The sequence below is a fragment of the Candoia aspera genome, chromosome 1 (genome assembly GCF_035149785.1).
Source record: "Candoia aspera isolate rCanAsp1 chromosome 1, rCanAsp1.hap2, whole genome shotgun sequence".
In the NCBI taxonomy this organism is placed as follows: domain Eukaryota; kingdom Metazoa; phylum Chordata; class Lepidosauria; order Squamata; family Boidae; genus Candoia; species Candoia aspera.
The window spans coordinates 88,353,618-88,371,726 of NC_086153.1; the positions used below are offsets into that span (position 1 = coordinate 88,353,618).

Sequence of the window (18,109 nt, forward strand, 5' to 3'; positions counted from 1 at the left end):
ATGCAACCTAAGCATGCTAGATTTCAACAGTCATAATTCCCAGTTAGCATGTGAAAAGAATAAGTTGAGGTCCAACCTATCTGGAAACAGCAGTTCGGAAAGGCAGGAACTATTAAAAACAAAACTACTGAAAAGTTATATAAAGCTATACAAATTGAATAAACAAACAAACAAATAAAATTAAGGGTTCATAGTAAAAAGGACTTACCTTTGTTTTCTCCTCTTCTGCTTCTTGAAGTCCAGAAAGACTTGTATCTGTTTCACTGAACCACTGCAAGTGACTCTCTGGTTCCATTTCATATTGAGTAAAAGGAGGTGAACGTTCTGCCACCTGCCTCCTTTGTAATGACCGAAGTTCCTACAGCCCAAAAAGGAAGGGTTGTAAAATTAATAGAAGAGAGAAACAGGTAAAAAGGTGGATTATATATGCCTCATAGACAAGAGTGAGATTTTTCAGGTATGTGTAAGGCTACAGTGGGGAGAAGGAAGAAACCATGCCTAAGACACTGTAGTCTTCCTATACAGCAACACTACTTTCACTAACCTTTACACTGCTTTGCTTGGTCTGCAGAAGAAGGAGCTGCAAACGAATCTTTTCTCTCTGGTTATCTTCCATGAGCTGCTGTAATAGATGCTCACCTCTTTGGAGAACCTCCTCAATTTGGGCTCTTTCTTCATCCAGCTACAATTTTAAAAGCAGAAGATATATTTTCAGGAATACTTGGGACAACTGGCTTTTGTTACTCCCAAAGAGTAAGACTGTGCAGGAAAACACGTATAACACAGTTGTGCATGCTATGCATGCTTCAAAAACTATTCAGAAAAAGTGCTGCAGACCTCACACAAGCACAGCATCTCTCTGCTATTCATTTAAGGAACCATGAACAAGGTTGGGGGAAAAACGGGTATCACTCCTTTAAAGCAGTCACCTTTCTCTGGGCTGGCACAAAAACAGAGAGGTGCTGTATTTGCATGAGTCTTGAAGTACTTCCTCAGAATCAGTTTTGGTGAATGCAGAACTCTAATGTACAGTTTTATCCTGTGTGAAGAACCAGTTAATTCATATTTTGCTGTGAATTGCTGTGAAGAGCCAGTTTGGTCTAGAGGTTAAGGCAACGGGCTAGAATCCAGGAGACTGTGAGTTCCAGTCCCGCCTTAGGCATGAAAGCCGGCTGAGTGACCTTGGGTCAGTCACTGTCTCTCAGCCCAACTCACCTCACAGGGTGGTTGTTGTGGGGAAAATAGGAGGAGGAAGGAGCATTAGGTATGTCTGCCACCTTGAATTATTTATAAAAATAATAAAAGCGGGGGTAGAAAATAAATAAATAAACTAGGAGGTCATTGTAATTGCTGACTTTGCAACATGTAGTTATGTGGCAAAGCAAAACATTATCTCCTTTGGTGACATTAAAATGATAATCTAATACCAATTTTCTGTATCTATATTTCTATCTCCTCCTTCCTTTGTTGCAGAAGTAGCTTCCTAAGCCCTAGGCCATGACAAGTGGTTGATACAGCAACTCTTGCCCGTTCCAGCACTGCCCACAAGGAGCAACAGCAGCTGGGGGAAAATCACTGCTGAACTTCTCCTACACAGCCTCTGCTTCCAAGCAGAATAGATGAAGCGCAGAAAGGAGACACCCTGCAAATTTTGCCAAGGGATGATGAGGAAGCATTTGAAAAAGCATGAGCTTCCAAAAGCATGATTTCAAGTGTGACACAGCCATACGTTTTATCATAATTAAACAAAACAATCCCTTGCGTATGTACAGTAGAACTGAATGGAGAAAGTCATCAGGAAGATTGCAACAGTGAAGCAGTTGATACAGGCAAGATCAGTATTTATTGCATGCAGCAAGTGAATTACAGTGTTGTCAATAGACCTCTAGGTCATGGGATTCCAGATTAAAAGTCATGCTTGGGAATTAACAAAAGTAAGAAAGAAAAGGTAAGGGTCAGGATAATAGTTTGTTTTAACATGAAGTTCTCCAACCTTTTCATCATCATCTTTTGATTCCATGTGCTTTTCCACTATCTTCAGCATTTCCTGTATCTCACATTCAAATTTATCAAGGTCTTTAGAAGCCACTGCAATTCCACAGAGCTCCTGCTTGGCAAACCTTTTATGAGCGTCCTGACTGAACAGCATCTGATACACACAAACACAGCAAGCACACTTATCAATTAGTCAATATATTTGTGTACATATCACATAACTACAACAGTACAGTTGTAAATGAATAATACCCTAGTAGGATTTATCTTCCCCAAAACTGATGCTAAGAAATTATCTTTTGCAGAGAGCTTGTAGGATAGTAAAGAAACAGAATTACGTGTAAATAAGATGATTCCCCCAAATATATTACTTCATATGCTTTTGGTGACTGACTGAGAAGAAAAAAAGAGATAGTTTTGGAGCAGTATATCATTTTAACATTTTGAAAATTAAATAGGTATCTTCTTTCTTTTTCATGTTCAAAGAATATTGTTGAAGAGATAGAGCTGCCCCACTCAAAGGAGGGTAGATCTAATACAGGCAGTCCTCATTTAGCACCTGCCTCGTACAGCAACTGTTCAGTTACAACGGTGTTGAAAAAGTAACTCTGTGACCAATCCTCACATTTATGATTTCTCAGGTCCATAAAGCAATGGAAAGCTGAAGTAAAATTGTAAAGTTTCACTTAGTGACCACTTCGCTTAACCACTAAGTTGCCAGTCCCAATTGCAGTTGCTAAACGAGGACTACTACTGGTTAAGAAAAGTCCTTCTCCAATCAGATAATCTCCTAAAACGTGCAAAGAGCCAAATGACCAATGAAATATTAAAAAGCAGTTTCCTTTGACAAAGTATAATGCAGTAGCATGCATTTCACAGAAACCCCAGAGAAACAAAAATCAGCAATATAAATGTAAAAATAGGCCAACAGATATGCTTTGGGACCAGGAAGTCTTCCATACTCACCTTAGCGTTTCTGATGTGCTGTGACACCTTTTCAAAATTCCTATTCAGTTCAGCCAGTTTGGGTTCTACAAGCTCATGACATGATACACCACGACTGTTCATCAGCATAACAGCTTGGTCACGCACATTATCAACTCTGAGACTAACACCATCCAATTCTGATGTTAGACGCTATGAATAAAAAAACTAGGGTTATTGTTTAGATCACAGTAGGATAAAAAAGGGAGGAAGGGAAGCAAGACAGAAATCAACATCAAAAACTGGCAGACTTTCATTTGGATCCAAAAATATGCTATTACTGTCTAAGCCATGTCAGTAAAAGTTCAGTTTTGCTACCTTCACTGTCTCCTCTTTCTTGTTGGCTGGCTTTTTCTCAATCTCATCCAACAGAGCTTCAGCTTGGTACAGCCAAGTGCTTATGTGGGCAACATTCTCATCAAAAATCTCCAGTTGACTTTGGTGATTCTGTAGAGGAAAGACAAAGATAAATCAATGAAAACATACCTTAAATGTCAATAAAATACAGCTATTTTAACAGAAAACATTCACAGCAGTCAGTCAACATCACTTTCATTTGTTTTTTCAGCTATCGGAGTGCCAAGGCCTATGAATTATTTGTTGTTTAGTTATTATAATTTAGTCATTAGATTTATATCTCATCTTTCCTCCCAAAGCTGAAGACGGCATACAGAGTATTCCCTCCAGCAATTTTTCTTACAACAAAAACCTTTGTACAGCAGGTTGGACTCAAAGAAAATGACTATTCAGCTCACGGTGGAATTAAACTGAGTCTTCCCAGTCTTACTTCAACCTCATAATCACTGCACCACATGGGCTCTCCCATGATTACAATTAAACCAAATACAGAAAATTATTAACCCCATGACTTATTTTCACTGGTTTTCTTCTCTGATACAAAAAGCTGCCCTCACTCTAACTTTTGTGAAAGAGGATTTTTAGGCACAAAGGTTCTGAGAGAAGAATTAGCCATTCTGTCTAACCATATTATCATTTGCTTGTTTCTTTGCTTGGCTTTAAAAAAGAAAAAACAAAGCAGTTATCCAACAGAAAGGCAGCTGGGATAGGAAGAGAGCTATTGGGAAACTTGTTTTTTTTACTCACATGCCCATCGTAATGGGCTGTGAGAATAACCTTGAGGAAAGAGGAGGAAGATCTGCCACCAAGACAACAGTCAGGTAAGAGAAATCTGAGCCCAGAGCTGGAATGGAATTTGAGAAAGTGCCTCAGACTTGACAGTCCCTGGTGTCTTTCTCTTTAGGATAAAGGCAGGGAGCGGGGAGGCACATTCAGAGTTGCAAGACTGATGTCAGCCCTTCGAGGTAGACCAAACTTGAACACCAAAATCATGACTACTAAAATAACTTTGATTATAGGGTTGCAGTAACAGAACATTGCAAACCTGAATGTGCCTCCCCGCTCCCTGCCTTTATCCTAAAGAGAACTAGGGAGGGTCAAGTCTGAGGCGTTTTCTCAAACTCCATTCCAGCTCCGGGCTCAGATTTCTCTTACCTGACTGCTGCCTTGGCTGCAGCAATTCTTCCTCAAGGTTATTCTCACAGCCCATTACCCCCATTTCAGTTTTTAAAAGCAACTTAATATGAATAATGATTGCACAGAACATGAATACAGTTTATTTTAATAAACTTCAAAGAATATTTCCGTGAGTCCTCTTATGTAATAATTATTTTTAAGGTATTTATTCTTAGGCTAATGCTTCAAAGCAATGGTTTTTATACTTCTTGAGTATGGAGTAAGAAGCAAAGCTATCAAATTGTTCAATATATTTTACCGTTTCTTGAAAAGCTGTCAAACATCTCATCATCTGACACATTTTTCCATTTAAAAGATCAGCCTTCCCCAACTAAATACTCTCTAAAGGTATTGTCCCAGCTGGCTTGGCCATGGGACATTCAAATTTAACATCTCTGGGAGGCATTCAGTGGAGTAAGACTGCTTTCTCCTTACAGGAAATTTGACCGTTTTAATCACTTCCTATTTCTAGAGTAAGATGACCATCATCAATGCATTTTACCCTATTAAATGTCATACAGGTAACTGATTCTAAAGTCTACAAGCATCAGAATTTACCATCTGCAGCTTCAGCTTACCAGAAGTGTATTACACCAGTCTTCCGTCCAGGTTCGGACTCTGCTCCACCCAGCATTAAGAACACAGAGTTTTTCCTCCAGAAGAGCCTCGCTTCCATCCACTAAGGCCTGCAGTACAGCGCTGCTTTCTGTTGCATTGTTCAGATCGACTTTCTTTCTCTCCAGTTCTCTCAGCACATTCTAGAAGGCAACAGGAACTATTAATGGAACAGAATAAAATTTCTCAAAGTGGCAGAGCCAGAAATGGTATCAGTGGCTTGGTTTCTGTCTTGATCAGTTTGCCCACTTATTGACATACAACTGTAATGAGCAATGTGATATATGATGCCCAAAGGAATCCAAAGCAGTGGATCTTCTAAAACTCAGGAGTGTTTTAGCAGTTACAGGACAGAAAATCTTCAAAGAAATGTTAGCACTAGCTTAATTCCACTCCGGGAAAAAAAAAGGGAACTTACCTTTTAAATCCTGTATTTCTATAAACACATAAGCTTGCTTAAAGGTATGGTAATATTAAAACAACACCTCAAGTAAAGTTATTTTTAAAATCCTATATTCTTTCTTTTAATTACATTCTGCAATTGATTTTGCAAAATCTGTTATGACATGTCATAATCAATACAAACCAGTTATTATGCAATCTGATAATAAAGATAATAAAATGCATTTGTTATTCCATAAAGTTTTTTTTTTAACTTGGGGAGCTACATGTCTTTCAAGGGGAACCATTAAGATTCCTTTTGGGGGATATATATTTTTCATAAACTGGAAAAATTATTTTTAACATTTTTCACTATAACCTCAATGTTCTTACAGTAGTTTAAGTAGCTGTTTACTAATAAAGCAGTCTCACTTTCTTAAATTATTCTGAGAAGGATTTATGCAATGAGTAATCTAATGCAACAGTAAACTGCAATCTAGCCTTATAAACTTTTTGCTGATATAGTATTTTCGCTTCCCCCCTGTTATTTGCTACAATTAAAATTTCTAGTCCTAGTTAACAGCAAATAAATGTCCAGCAAATTATGATCTGAAACTATCACTTTCCTGTAAACCAAGATTATGCTACAGCCCAAAATACTGCTTTGAGGACAAAGTATGTATTCCACAGAATATAATTTCTGTCAGATTTGGACTACATGGACAACTATGGTTTGCTGCCTAACTATCAACAGAGGTTTCCAATCCAAATCCAGAAAGAAGGAAGGAATTACATAAACTTGGCCTTGAAGAAGTTTAATAATATCAAATCCATTTAATTCTAGAATTCTTTTCAAGAATCCCCAAATTTTTTCTCACGTGCGTATTTTTTATGGTAAGTATATATATTTTTTCCCCATGATACAATTCTCCTTCTAGGAATAACATGCAGAAGGATTCCTACAATTTCCTATTTTAATGGGCAGCCACTTGGTACCCTTTTTCATTTTGGATTATACATTTAGTAATTCATGCATGTTCTTTGTTCTGAAGAAATAATACACAGAAATTATATTGTTTCACTTTCAACATTAGTCCCAGGCGCACAAACCTCCTAGCAGGCTAATGACATTTTGCACTCAATTAGTCAAAGAACTGACTAACCATGACATTTTTAAAATAGCAATCAATAATTAAAACCAGCAATTACATCCAAAAAGCCAACAGCTGCATTACATTAATAGAAAAAGAACTAAGTACAGAGCATTGGATCTGATAAGTTTTTAATTCTGTTGGTAATATTCAGCTGTTTGAAATAGCAAAAGGTTTTAAAACATCTACAAAATGAGCAAACAAATGAGTGAAGTCTCTCTTGAGTTGAGTTCAACCTTTAGTTAACTCTTTGGTGTTTCTGAGCCATAACAGGTAAGTGGTTTGCTACATCCTTCAACCAAGATGAGTTTCTATTTCTCAATCTAGTCTACAGCCTTAGTAGCTTCCTATGCAAGTACTAACCAGATGCCCAACTTTCTTAAGATCAGACAAAGTTTCTAGGAGCTGCTGCCTGCTTATTTAATACTGCTAATACATCCATGTCAACTCTGGAAAACATAGTTGGAGATAGGATATGCCTAAAAACTATGTGTTCATAGTTTAATACATAGGGATTTACCATATTTATTATACCATATAATAAATTACCTGGTTGAATTTTAAATGGGTCTCAAAAACTCTTTCTAAGTTAGAACATTTCAAAATGGAAACAGATTAGCATTTTTTATCCTTACCCATAAGTTCTCAATATGTAACAGAACACAAATATTTAGCTGCTTGAATTACAACTAATCCCTTTGTGAAATTCTCTCCTTTGCTGTCAAAGTGGCTTCACATCTAGCTGCTGATCCTTCAGTATCTGTTAGTAATTCAATTTCATCTAGAGCCATGCAAACTCTCTCAAAAACTCTCTCTGACCTAACTACCCCTACCATGGTTCACAAAAGCAGAGGAACAAACAACAGAAGCCCAAATAATCAGGTACAAATGTAACGATTTTTGAACCCAAAATAGAGAAAGAAATGTCAAAGATTCTCCTCATCAGGATCCCCACTATTAGACATGTTCCAACAACTGCTGTAAAACTTAAATCCATTTCTTCTAAAGTCTTACTATAATAAATGCACAATAAGCAGCAATAAAATGAGTAGCATATTACAGAATTGCTTTCTTAAAAAAAAAAAAGGCATACAATAGCCTCAGAATATTTTTCCCTGTAACAAGAGGAAAAGAAAAGAAGATAAAGTTAACTTTCTTGCAGGAAGTCTGGAATTCCTTGGGGTATTCAAAATGACATGTAATATTGGATACTCTTGCAGATAGTTTCCCCATAAAACCAAAAGCAAAACCAGAGACAATTGTGGGCCAATGACTGAAACAGAGAGACAGAATTCCAGGGACAATTTTACTGGATTTGCAATCACTGAATGCACTATCATCTGCTGGATTCAAATATTATTTATTGAATAAATACTTCAGGTTTGGGGTTAGGCTCCAATTTAAAATTTTTAATTTTTGTCCACAACTGCTTCAAAAGCAAAACAGAAAGGATATTTTTGTTCAATAATAACTATAAAAACAACGAATATCAAAATGGGATGCAAACAAAAAAGGCTAAAGTACAGCCTGCTTACCTTAGCCCAAGCAATTTCAGTGTCCAGATCAGAAAGCAAACTTTCTGAAGTAGACTTGTGCACGAGTTCAGCTTCTGTCACCTCTAACCATTTGGACAAGGAGAGAGAGACTTCCTTGAATTTGCAGGAGAGCTGCAGTGCCTGTTCTAGATCCTGTTTCCCTCCTGTGACCTGTTTTTTAAAAAAGCATGTAAAAGAGCACCATTTCAAGAACAAAGAGTAAGAATTAAGAAAATGTACTTGAGATTATCAACATTATTATTATTCCACATCTTCTATTTTGGCTACGGCTACTTGCCCCTAAGAAGAATTTGTCCTCATCAATCAACCAAATCTCTGAAGGCAAACAGACAAGGTAAAAGCATTCAGTGACAATTCCACAAGACAGAAGGAATCGTACAGGAAAAGATGGTCTGTCAAGAAGCCACCCTTACATCATTTATTTTATTCTGTTTTCCTAAAATATACTGTGTATGTTGCTTTTTATCCTATCAAATCTCAAAACAGCTTAGAGTGGAGTGACTCTCTAGATAAGTCTGGACCACCTCTCTCATCAACCACAACTACCAGCTAATTGTACCGGTGTGGAAAGCCACGTTTCCATCTCTGATTTAAACATTATAGATTCTCACCACAGATTTAGCTTGTGAATAGTAAATAATCCAAAGCCAGTGGAGCTTACATGATATTTAATTAAATACTTGAAATTCAGCTCAAGTGGATTTCACACAGTGAAAGAAAACTGTACATATAAAAGACTCACCTGAGCTCCCAAATCATTATAAAGAAATTTCAGCGCTGTCAGTTGTTCATCCATGCTTTTGGGGTTGTCTGTCTGTTGTTTCTGCACAATTTGCCTTCCTGTTTTGATCACCGTCTCCACTTCAAGCTTTACTTCACTTAGGGTCTTATAGAGTTTCTAGAGCCAGGACACCATATATTTTTATTAACATTTCACCTTACTGGGTTTTACTTTTCAGTAACCATCAGAATTTAAGTATATTATCATTCTTCTCAATTATTGCCTTTATAGGGCAAGAGACATGTTAATGTTTGATGGTGCTTACTCACCAGCACTTCCTTCTTCAATCCCTTTATGCACACCAAATTTGGTGCCCAGTTTGCCATGGTAAGTTATGACAAGCATTAACTACAGCTAGATTCAAATTAGTCAGAAATTCATTCTGAACAATGGTTTATATTTAGAAAATAAACCAAAAAAATGCCATGAACATCATAGCAAATAGAGGTTACCATGAAGAAAGAATGATAGATAGCATGGCAGCTTAGCGGCAAAAGAGAAGGGAAAGGGGGGGGGGAAAGACTGCCCAAGTTCCCAGCATGTTCAAAGACTAATAATGATGTCTGAATACACCTGAAATGCAATGAAATAACTTCACAATTAAAAAAAGAAAAAAGACATTGCTTTGTCTATACTGCTAAGACTTGGCTCATTTTTTTCCTGACTTAGACTGATCACAGTTTAATGGGAGAGTTCGTGTTTGCAATACAGAAATTTCCAGACAGGATTGAAAAAAATCATGCCTGAAATCTTGGACAGTCACTGCAAAGGCTAAATGGACAATGAGTCTGCTAGTTTTCTATACAGATAAGACTCTGCATGAAACTTGTCTCCAGGTGCCATTAAAATGAGAAAAAATCTTCCTCTTAGAGCATGTACTGCTCTGATAATATGAGTGAAAACCACATTCTTTGAATATTTTTATCTCAATGCACAAATAAAACCCTCTTCCTTTCATCCAAGCTTCCTACCACTGCTATGAATACCGACTGTCAGGCTGCAGGAATGTTCACTGCCATGGACGTAAAGAAGCAATCGAAGTTTCATAGGGGGAAATTCAGAGACTTTAGTCATAGCGTTATATTACCATGCACTTTTCAAAGTGAAACCGAATGATATCTGGATCAATATCCTTCACATCCAAGATATGGAGTTCAGCCTTTACACTATCCAGAACTCGTTTACAATCCAACATACGCTGCTCAAAATTTGCTGGTTTCTGGAACAGCTGATACTTCGTGGATACCTCCCGGAGTTTTCTCTGTTTATGTAAGAAAGCAAACATTTCTGATTTTGACATATTCACACATGTCTGTGAATATCTTTCTACTAATTGTAGAAAAATCTTTCTACTAATTGTTCTTCTTACTTAATTTATATCTTACCTTTCTAGTTCAGCATCTCTTTCTTCCTTTGTTACATCATTATGCCCCTGGATTTCCTCTCCTTGTAACCATCTTCCCCAGCAATACCCCTCTTCTCTAACCTATAAAATAATTTCTCTCTAAATTTGAGATCCTCCTCTTTTCCACTTAAACCTGACAAAGTCATCCCCTCAAAAACAGAACAAAACCACCACCAAGAAGTCTTGTCTTGGTCCATGTTTGGGACTTCCAGAGGCACAGTGTGTGTACTCTATTTCCAAATTTTCTTCACTTCTCTCAGCCCCAAAGCACAAAACCAGTGATGGAACACCATGAACTAATCAGTTCCCCCTTTAGCTATCTAATCAGAGAATTCACAAAATGGGACTTAAACAGTATCTCATGCCCTGAATTTATAATAACTCCCAGAGTATCAAAAATCTTCTTGCTTGAACAGATTCTTTGTCTCCAATTAGTACTGCCCTTTTTTTCTCTACCACCTTTCAAAATCAATGCTATGAAGTGTGCCACTTAATTCTTCATCAACTACAAACTTAACCCTTCTAGCCTGGTTTCTGTTTTCTATGGTCCACTGAACCTTTCTCACAAAACCAAAGCTTATCTTCCTACTGTGAAAATCTAAATGCCTCTGTCAGGACCACACTCTTCACAATCTCAGCTTTGAAATAGCTGCTTTCCCCTTCCTTCTCTTTACACCTGCAGGGGACTCATCCGGCACTTATACTTAGTCTTCTAAAACCACCCGAGGCTACTTCAGGCTAGCCAGTCAAATGCCATGACGTTGATAGCAACTTTTCTCCACACACTTTCCCTACCCATTTGCAATGCTAACATCCATCCTGCGGAACAGACAGATTCTTCCAGTCCTCTCTCTCTCTCTTTATACAAAGACTTTGGGGAAAGGATGCTAATTACTATTAAAATGTTTAACAATTGCCTAAGGGGGTAAGCAATGTATATTATAGCTTATTTTTTTCACAACTAGGAACTTTCAGAAGTATGAAGTGTTATCCTACTTTTACATATTTATGCCTGTGGGAGTCGAAAAGGAGACAAATGTAAGTAGTAAGGCTGGAGAAAATGAAACTGGGGAAGAACAGAAGTGACAAATACATTAAACTTTATACTATGTAAAATTGTCACAGTTTCAATTCAAGAAGCTACGTTTGAAAGTAACACAACAATTCTAACACTGGGAAACTAATTAATGCAGTGGCAAAAACCTTTTTAAATCATTTTATTAAGAATCATGAACGAAAAAAATAAAAACCAATACGAACTATAAAACATACAAACAGTAAAATACATAAAAAGAAAAAAGTGTGGAAAAAAAACAGAAAAAAGACAAAAAGACAAAAAGAAGTAACTTCCCCCTTCATCCCAGCAAGTAAAGACAATTTTAATAGCTTATCACCATCTCTAAATACAGCAAAATCTCTCTTCACCTCTTAGCATAACTCTTAAGTAAAAAAATAAAATCCAAATGCTTCTTCAATCATTCTTTATCAGCAAAAATCCAGCAAGGACAACCAGACATAACTATTTTCACAGTGGGAAAAATTCAAAGACCAAGGAAAGCATTTGATAGAGCAAGAGAAACATTCAGGTAAGGACAGTAGAACATGCAGAATCAAAGATCTTAATGTGAATCAACATTCCCGCCCCCCCCCTTTTTTTTTTCCTCACCGTAGGAAAAATCTTGATTCACATTAAGATCTTTGATTCTGCAAGTTCTACTACCCTTACCTGAATGTTTCTCTTGGTCTACCAAATGTTTTCCTTGGTCTTTGAATGCCTGGAACTAGCTTCCAGAATGCCTAAATGAGACTGCTTCTCCAACAGTGGCAACAACATTCTCTCCCACTTTATCTTTGCCTTCTCCTGCCCATTTCCTACACTGAGTGGAAACTCGGACTACTTGTATAACTTTATATTGTTGTTGTTATTGTTATCATCATCATCAAGATGAAAGCAGTGATGAGGACTTTTCAGTTAACATCATGCAATTTAATGAATGACATGGGATTCTACCATGTGCAAGGATGGTAAGCAACATGGCACCTGCAATGGCCCTAGACAGTGTCACTGTTTCCAAAATTTAAAAAATGTAATTTAAAATGTCAGGAAACTTGTGAGACAGCCAAATTATGGCATGCTTGCATGAGAACTTATAAGATTTGAGATATTTTATATGTGTGTGTCTGTGTGTAGGTAGGTAGTAGGTAGATAGATGCACCACCTGAACATGTTGCTGACCTATGGTACGTCCTTCAAATCAGTGTTGACTCCTGGCGACTGCCTAGACCAGTCCCTGCAGTTTTCTTGGCAAGGTTTTTCAGAAGTGGTTTGCCACTGCCTCCTTCCCAGGACTGAGAGAAAGTGACTGGCCCAAAGTCACCCAGCTGGCTTTCTGCCTATGGCAGGACTAGAACTCATGGCCTCCCAGTTTCAAACCTTAACCACTACACCAAACTGGCTCATCAATTAATTACCAAGTCTCATATTTTTAAAAAAAACATATGTGACCTGGGTTTATTTTTATTTTTAATTATGCCTTAGTGCTTGATCTCAGTGATCAAGAAAAAGATGAAAACAGCAATTCTTTGCAATATTTACCTGCAACACATCCAAATGAGTCCCACCACGAGAAGATCGGCACTCTGGTGAAGGTGGCATCAAAGAATAGACGTTCTTTTTAAGCTCTTCCAAGGTGGACTCATGAGCAGCAATCTCAGCTTGGATTTTCTGCCAAGTCATTCATTATAGAAAAGGGGGAAAACAGGACACAGCAGATATCAGCCTGACTGACACCAATAAATCATACTGCCGAAGTCTATTATAACAGCTACAACAGCCACATCACTCATGCTGATTCCAGTGATAGTCTGCTTATTTCAAAGTCATGAGATCAATTATTGAAGATCCTCCAGTACACGGTCACACCATCAGACATCTCTTCATAGAGCAAGCGTACCATTATCCTACAACGCAAAAACTATCTTACGAACTTTTTTTTCTTTTTCTTTTAAACTGAAAATACCTGTGCCTCTTGAGGCATTTGGAAGGCGTCTATTCTGTTGGTCAAATAGGATGTTAACTGTCTATCCAAATCCTTCAAGTTTTCCTGAAGAACCTGCAACATGTGCTCAGTTTCCCGCATCATCTGAAGTTGCTGCTCCAAGGAAATCTGCCTGCCGACTGCCTAAGGGTTGGCAAAGGAATAGGTTGCATGAAAACTTTAGAGCTTGTCCATAAACCTAAATATAAATATGAAAGTAGTAAATCAGAGCTGCATACACTATGTTGTTATTTTCTGGTGTTCAACAGTGCAATTAAATATTACTTTCTTAAGGTAATGGGATACCTGCTGAAAGGCACATAATTCAGGATTCCTAGCATGGCAACTTCATATGAAAACACTGACTTCAGTATTAACTTCTGTTATCAAAACATATGGAAGTTTCCAGAGGAAATATTAATACACTTGAAATCACAAGGAGATCCAACAATCCATATAGAACAACAGTTTCAAAATGACTATCAATTCAGATCTTTGTCTCTCGGCAAGATACTCTGGTCCTGTATCTTCCAAGGCCAAAAAGTTGCTCTCATTTCAAGGCAGCAGGTAAACTGTTGTTTTAAACTACAGTGGCTTTACTCCAAATTCTATAATTTTGAGATCACTCTTAAAAATCTGCTCATTATACTTTAATCCTTTTTAAAATAAAAAATCAGACGTTCAGTGATTTTACACATTTTTATGGGATAGGTCTTTATTGGGAGAGATCAATAAAGTTTAAAACTGCATTTCCAAACTGGTAATTTTTTTTCCCTTTTTGTTTGTTTGAGGAATGGACAATGTACTTGACTTGGGGTCAAGGACATTTTGCTTCTCACCTATACAAAAACATGGGATCCACTAAGCTGAATCTGGCTCTGCACGCTTTCAGTCAAGAATTCACTCAGCCATCCAGTTTATGGTATGTGTCCTGAAGTTGTCAAACTTCTGACAGACCATAATACAAGACTTATGCACTGTTGCCATAATTATGCACATCTGACCTTAATACTGGGCAGCCATTATTTCTAGTGATAGCCACTTTAAGCGTCATTCAAAATTATACATTGTGGATGCTGACAGCAGTGAAAACAAATGATTCATTTTACGAAAGTTACATGTCATACCACATGACTTAGTTCCTCATAACGGGCATTGAAGACTTCCAATTTTTCACTGATGATTTCATCAAGGATGCCTCCATCTATCAATGTTTGACCAAGCTCCCGAATTTGAGTCCGATTATCAGTTGGATGGTGCAGAATGGATTCCAGTGACTTATGAGAAAATAATTAAACCAAAATATAGGTACTCATTTTCTAACATACTGAACATAGCACCCTGACAATTTAGAATTTGAAAAAAAATCATTCAGAAACAAACATATTTACAGTGTCTGAGGACTTCTTGTTATCAACACTGCCAGTAAGAGAACAATTAAACGTATAAATCATCACCCCAAAATAGTTATGGAAATTACAGAAAAATAAATCAAAACAGTGGTTTCTGGTTCGTCTTTCTTGTTAACAACAGTGGAGCTAAAAATGCCAATGTTTCAAAATCTGTTCAGACACCCAGAGGTGCCCACAAGGAGTGGGAGGGTCAAAAAAGAGATGGCAGGCACAAAACACACATTCAAAAGGAGTGAGACCTATATTGGGATACTGCATCTGGCATCTTGCTTTTTTTGATCTCTCTCTGATGACACCACCGCAGACACCCCCATTTCTTTTAGCTCAAGTATGTAAGGTTTTTACACATGGCACTTGCTAATGCATCTTGAGTTAAAGCAAAAAAAAAAAACCCCAACAAGTCTGAACTCTGTCCACTTCTACAATTACTTAAATATTATAAAATGAGAAATGAGGGGTTTTAATTGTATTTAAATGCAGGAAAAAAATATTTCTTCAATTAGAAAACCTAAGTTCATTTGCTTCCTAGGCATAAACTACTTTTATAAGCTATCCTTTGTACCTCAAGAGCTTCACTGACAGCATCTACATTCTCCGGCAAGCGTTCAATAGTTTTCATGTTCTCCTCCAAAGTATTCAGCCAGGCTGCTTCTAAGTCCAGATAGTGCAGCAGTTCAATCCAACAAGACCATACTTCCTGAAGATAAAAGGTATGTGAAAAAATAAAAACCTCATTCCATTTCAGAGACGGTTCCTCTCAGTCTAGTGATACATTTATGTCCTAACAACCAGGAAACACACTGAGACAAGGAACTGGTCTCTAATATTTATTGCTAGTACTTAACAGGAATCCTAACAAACTGAAGAAGCGTGGGGAAAACCCAGACATATAACCCCCAAGGGTTAAGGTGGTCCCGATCTGTGTCTCTTTGAATGGCTGACCAATTCCTCAGTGCTACGCATGCGCTTGACAGGCTGGATGGGAGCCCCCTGCTCGCCATCCTTACTCATGACAATTTATTTCTCAAGCTTTATGCCGTTTTTCCAGAGTATATCGTTCATCAACAGCAATAATTTCTGGAACTTATCCAGATATTTCACAGGTTGTCACCTCACGATGAGACAGATGCCTTCAACTCACTCGGGCCCAGGGGTCTCAGTTACTCAAGCCACTTACTGTATCTCCCATTCCAATTCCAAATGTTTGCACTGTATACAACATCACAAACAGTGGAACAGCAACTTGTAATGGAGACAACTTGGATGCTACATGAAAAAAAATCCATTTGGAGACAATAGCCAGTAATAATTTCTTAGCTTAAGAGGCAAAAATGTGTCCTGCATGTACAGACTCTACACTCCTTTCTTTACCTGGGTCATTAGTATAGGATTCATTAATTCTTAAACATGATCCAAATTTGATTTGGATCACATTCCAAAGTTTGTTCCAAAGCTAGTAACGTATTTGCCCAGTTTGGCTAAAATAGAAAACTTGACTTTATCCTGATTTGCAGGTACCAAGAGTTAAATAAGGTGGCTGACTGCACAGTTAAGATGTTATTTCACATTACTGTCAAAGTACTGTAGGAAATATAGGAACACATATAGTAATTAAATATACCTGAAATGCTTGGCAGGCAATACATAATTCAGAAATGATCACTATACTGAGGAAGTACTAATATATGTATTCCATTAACTATACATTTCTCATCCATACATTTCTGGCTTTTCAGTGAGATATTAAAATCAACAAAGAACAGAGCACTCCCACTAATACTGGAGCCACTATTTGAACTTATTCACCTTACATAAGAAGTGGGTTATAACTAATGGGCATTGACTATAGTCTCTTGCTATTTAAAAAGCAGTGTTAGCGTGTGTGTGACTTCAAGTCAGTGTTGACACTGGGCAAGTGCCTAGACAAATCCCTGCAGTTTTCTTGGCAAGATTTTGGAAGTGAATTGCCCTTGCCTGCTTCCTAGAACTCAGAGAGAGAGCCTGGCCCAAATCACCCAGCTGGCTTTCTGCCTAAGGTGGGACTAGAACTTATGGTCTCCCGATTTCTAGCCTGGTACCCTAACCACTACACCAATTGGCTGTCTAGGGAGCGTTAAAATATTAAGAATAAAGTATCCAATAGAAGAGAATATATGTAGCTCAGGGTTGAACTGTGGAGTCCTTGGTGCTCTCTGACCTTGGTTGTTTGCTTGCAGACATTTCATTACCCATCTAGGTAACATCCTCAGTGCTAATGAGTGGGGCTTGCTCCCTGTTTATATACAATAGCTTGCCCTGCCAGTGTTGGTGGGCTGTCACTCATAGCACTGATGATGTTACCTAGTTGGGTAATGAAACATTTGCAAGCAAACAACCAAGCTTAGAGAGCACCAAAGACTCCACAGAATAAAGTATATAATAAGAGAGTTTTGAGTTTGTTCAATAATTAAGTTGCTGGTCCAACAATGTCCCCACCCCCAACTTTTAAATATAGAGCATAAATACACCATTGGCACTGGTTTTTAACTTTGGGAGAATAAACTTATGCCTTAAATTCTCCCACTGGTGTTGAGGGAAGGAAGAATTAGTTATGGATCATACCTCCAAAGTGTGGCATTTCCCCCTGATCCTGTTGCACAGCAGCTGGTAATTCTCCAATACAAGGTTAAGCTCAGTTGTTAAGTCCTGACCACCAGATGGCAGTTTAGCAGCTAACATCTTGATGCTGTCTTTCAGAATTTTCACCCGTACTTCTTTCTGTAGGACATCTTCCTTTGCTCTCTGCCCAGAGAAAGTAAATAATTACCAAGCTGAACTAAATTGCAAGGTTTTCATCATCAATGTATAAACAATGGAATCTACCTAATAATTAATATTAAAATGAATTGTTACATTTTATATGTTGTTATACACAACGTATATAGGAAGTGATGCAATCCATGGATCCCATGACACCTCACTTGAAGTTCTATAATATTTTATTTATTTATTTGAATTTATAAGCCCCCAAACTCCAATGGACTCTGTAATAAATATGATTTATTATTTGTTACACTTGTGTCCCCACCATCACCAACTTTCCTTGACATACATTTCAACTCCAACAGTATTGAGCTGCGGATGATTTATATCAATCTAGATGTATAAAGTCAACTCATCCCAAGTAAGGATAAATACTTCATATGTATAAAGATTGTTGTCTCAAAATGGCCAACTTACATGACCAACATTAACTAGTTGTACATTTAAAAAAAAAAA

The 18,109-nt window shown here is 37.6% G+C and overlaps 1 protein-coding gene across 1 annotated transcript in view; it reads right to left on the bottom strand.

Moving 5' to 3' along the window:
• The window catches only part of UTRN (utrophin), a 398,463-nt gene that overhangs the window by 274,988 nt on the left and 105,366 nt on the right, over window positions 1-18,109 (bottom strand). The window contains exons 26-39 of the mRNA XM_063309084.1: window positions 17,453-17,632; window positions 15,414-15,548; window positions 14,567-14,716; window positions 13,422-13,583; window positions 12,998-13,126; window positions 10,084-10,257; window positions 8,958-9,113; window positions 8,195-8,365; window positions 5,091-5,270; window positions 3,298-3,426; window positions 2,962-3,132; window positions 1,994-2,149; window positions 545-682; window positions 209-358 (exon numbers count right to left, since the gene is read on the bottom strand). Of these exons, the coding sequence (XP_063165154.1) occupies window positions 209-358; window positions 545-682; window positions 1,994-2,149; window positions 2,962-3,132; window positions 3,298-3,426; window positions 5,091-5,270; window positions 8,195-8,365; window positions 8,958-9,113; window positions 10,084-10,257; window positions 12,998-13,126; window positions 13,422-13,583; window positions 14,567-14,716; window positions 15,414-15,548; window positions 17,453-17,632 (2,181 nt within the window). The remainder of the gene's footprint in view (window positions 1-208; window positions 359-544; window positions 683-1,993; window positions 2,150-2,961; window positions 3,133-3,297; window positions 3,427-5,090; window positions 5,271-8,194; window positions 8,366-8,957; window positions 9,114-10,083; window positions 10,258-12,997; window positions 13,127-13,421; window positions 13,584-14,566; window positions 14,717-15,413; window positions 15,549-17,452; window positions 17,633-18,109) is intronic.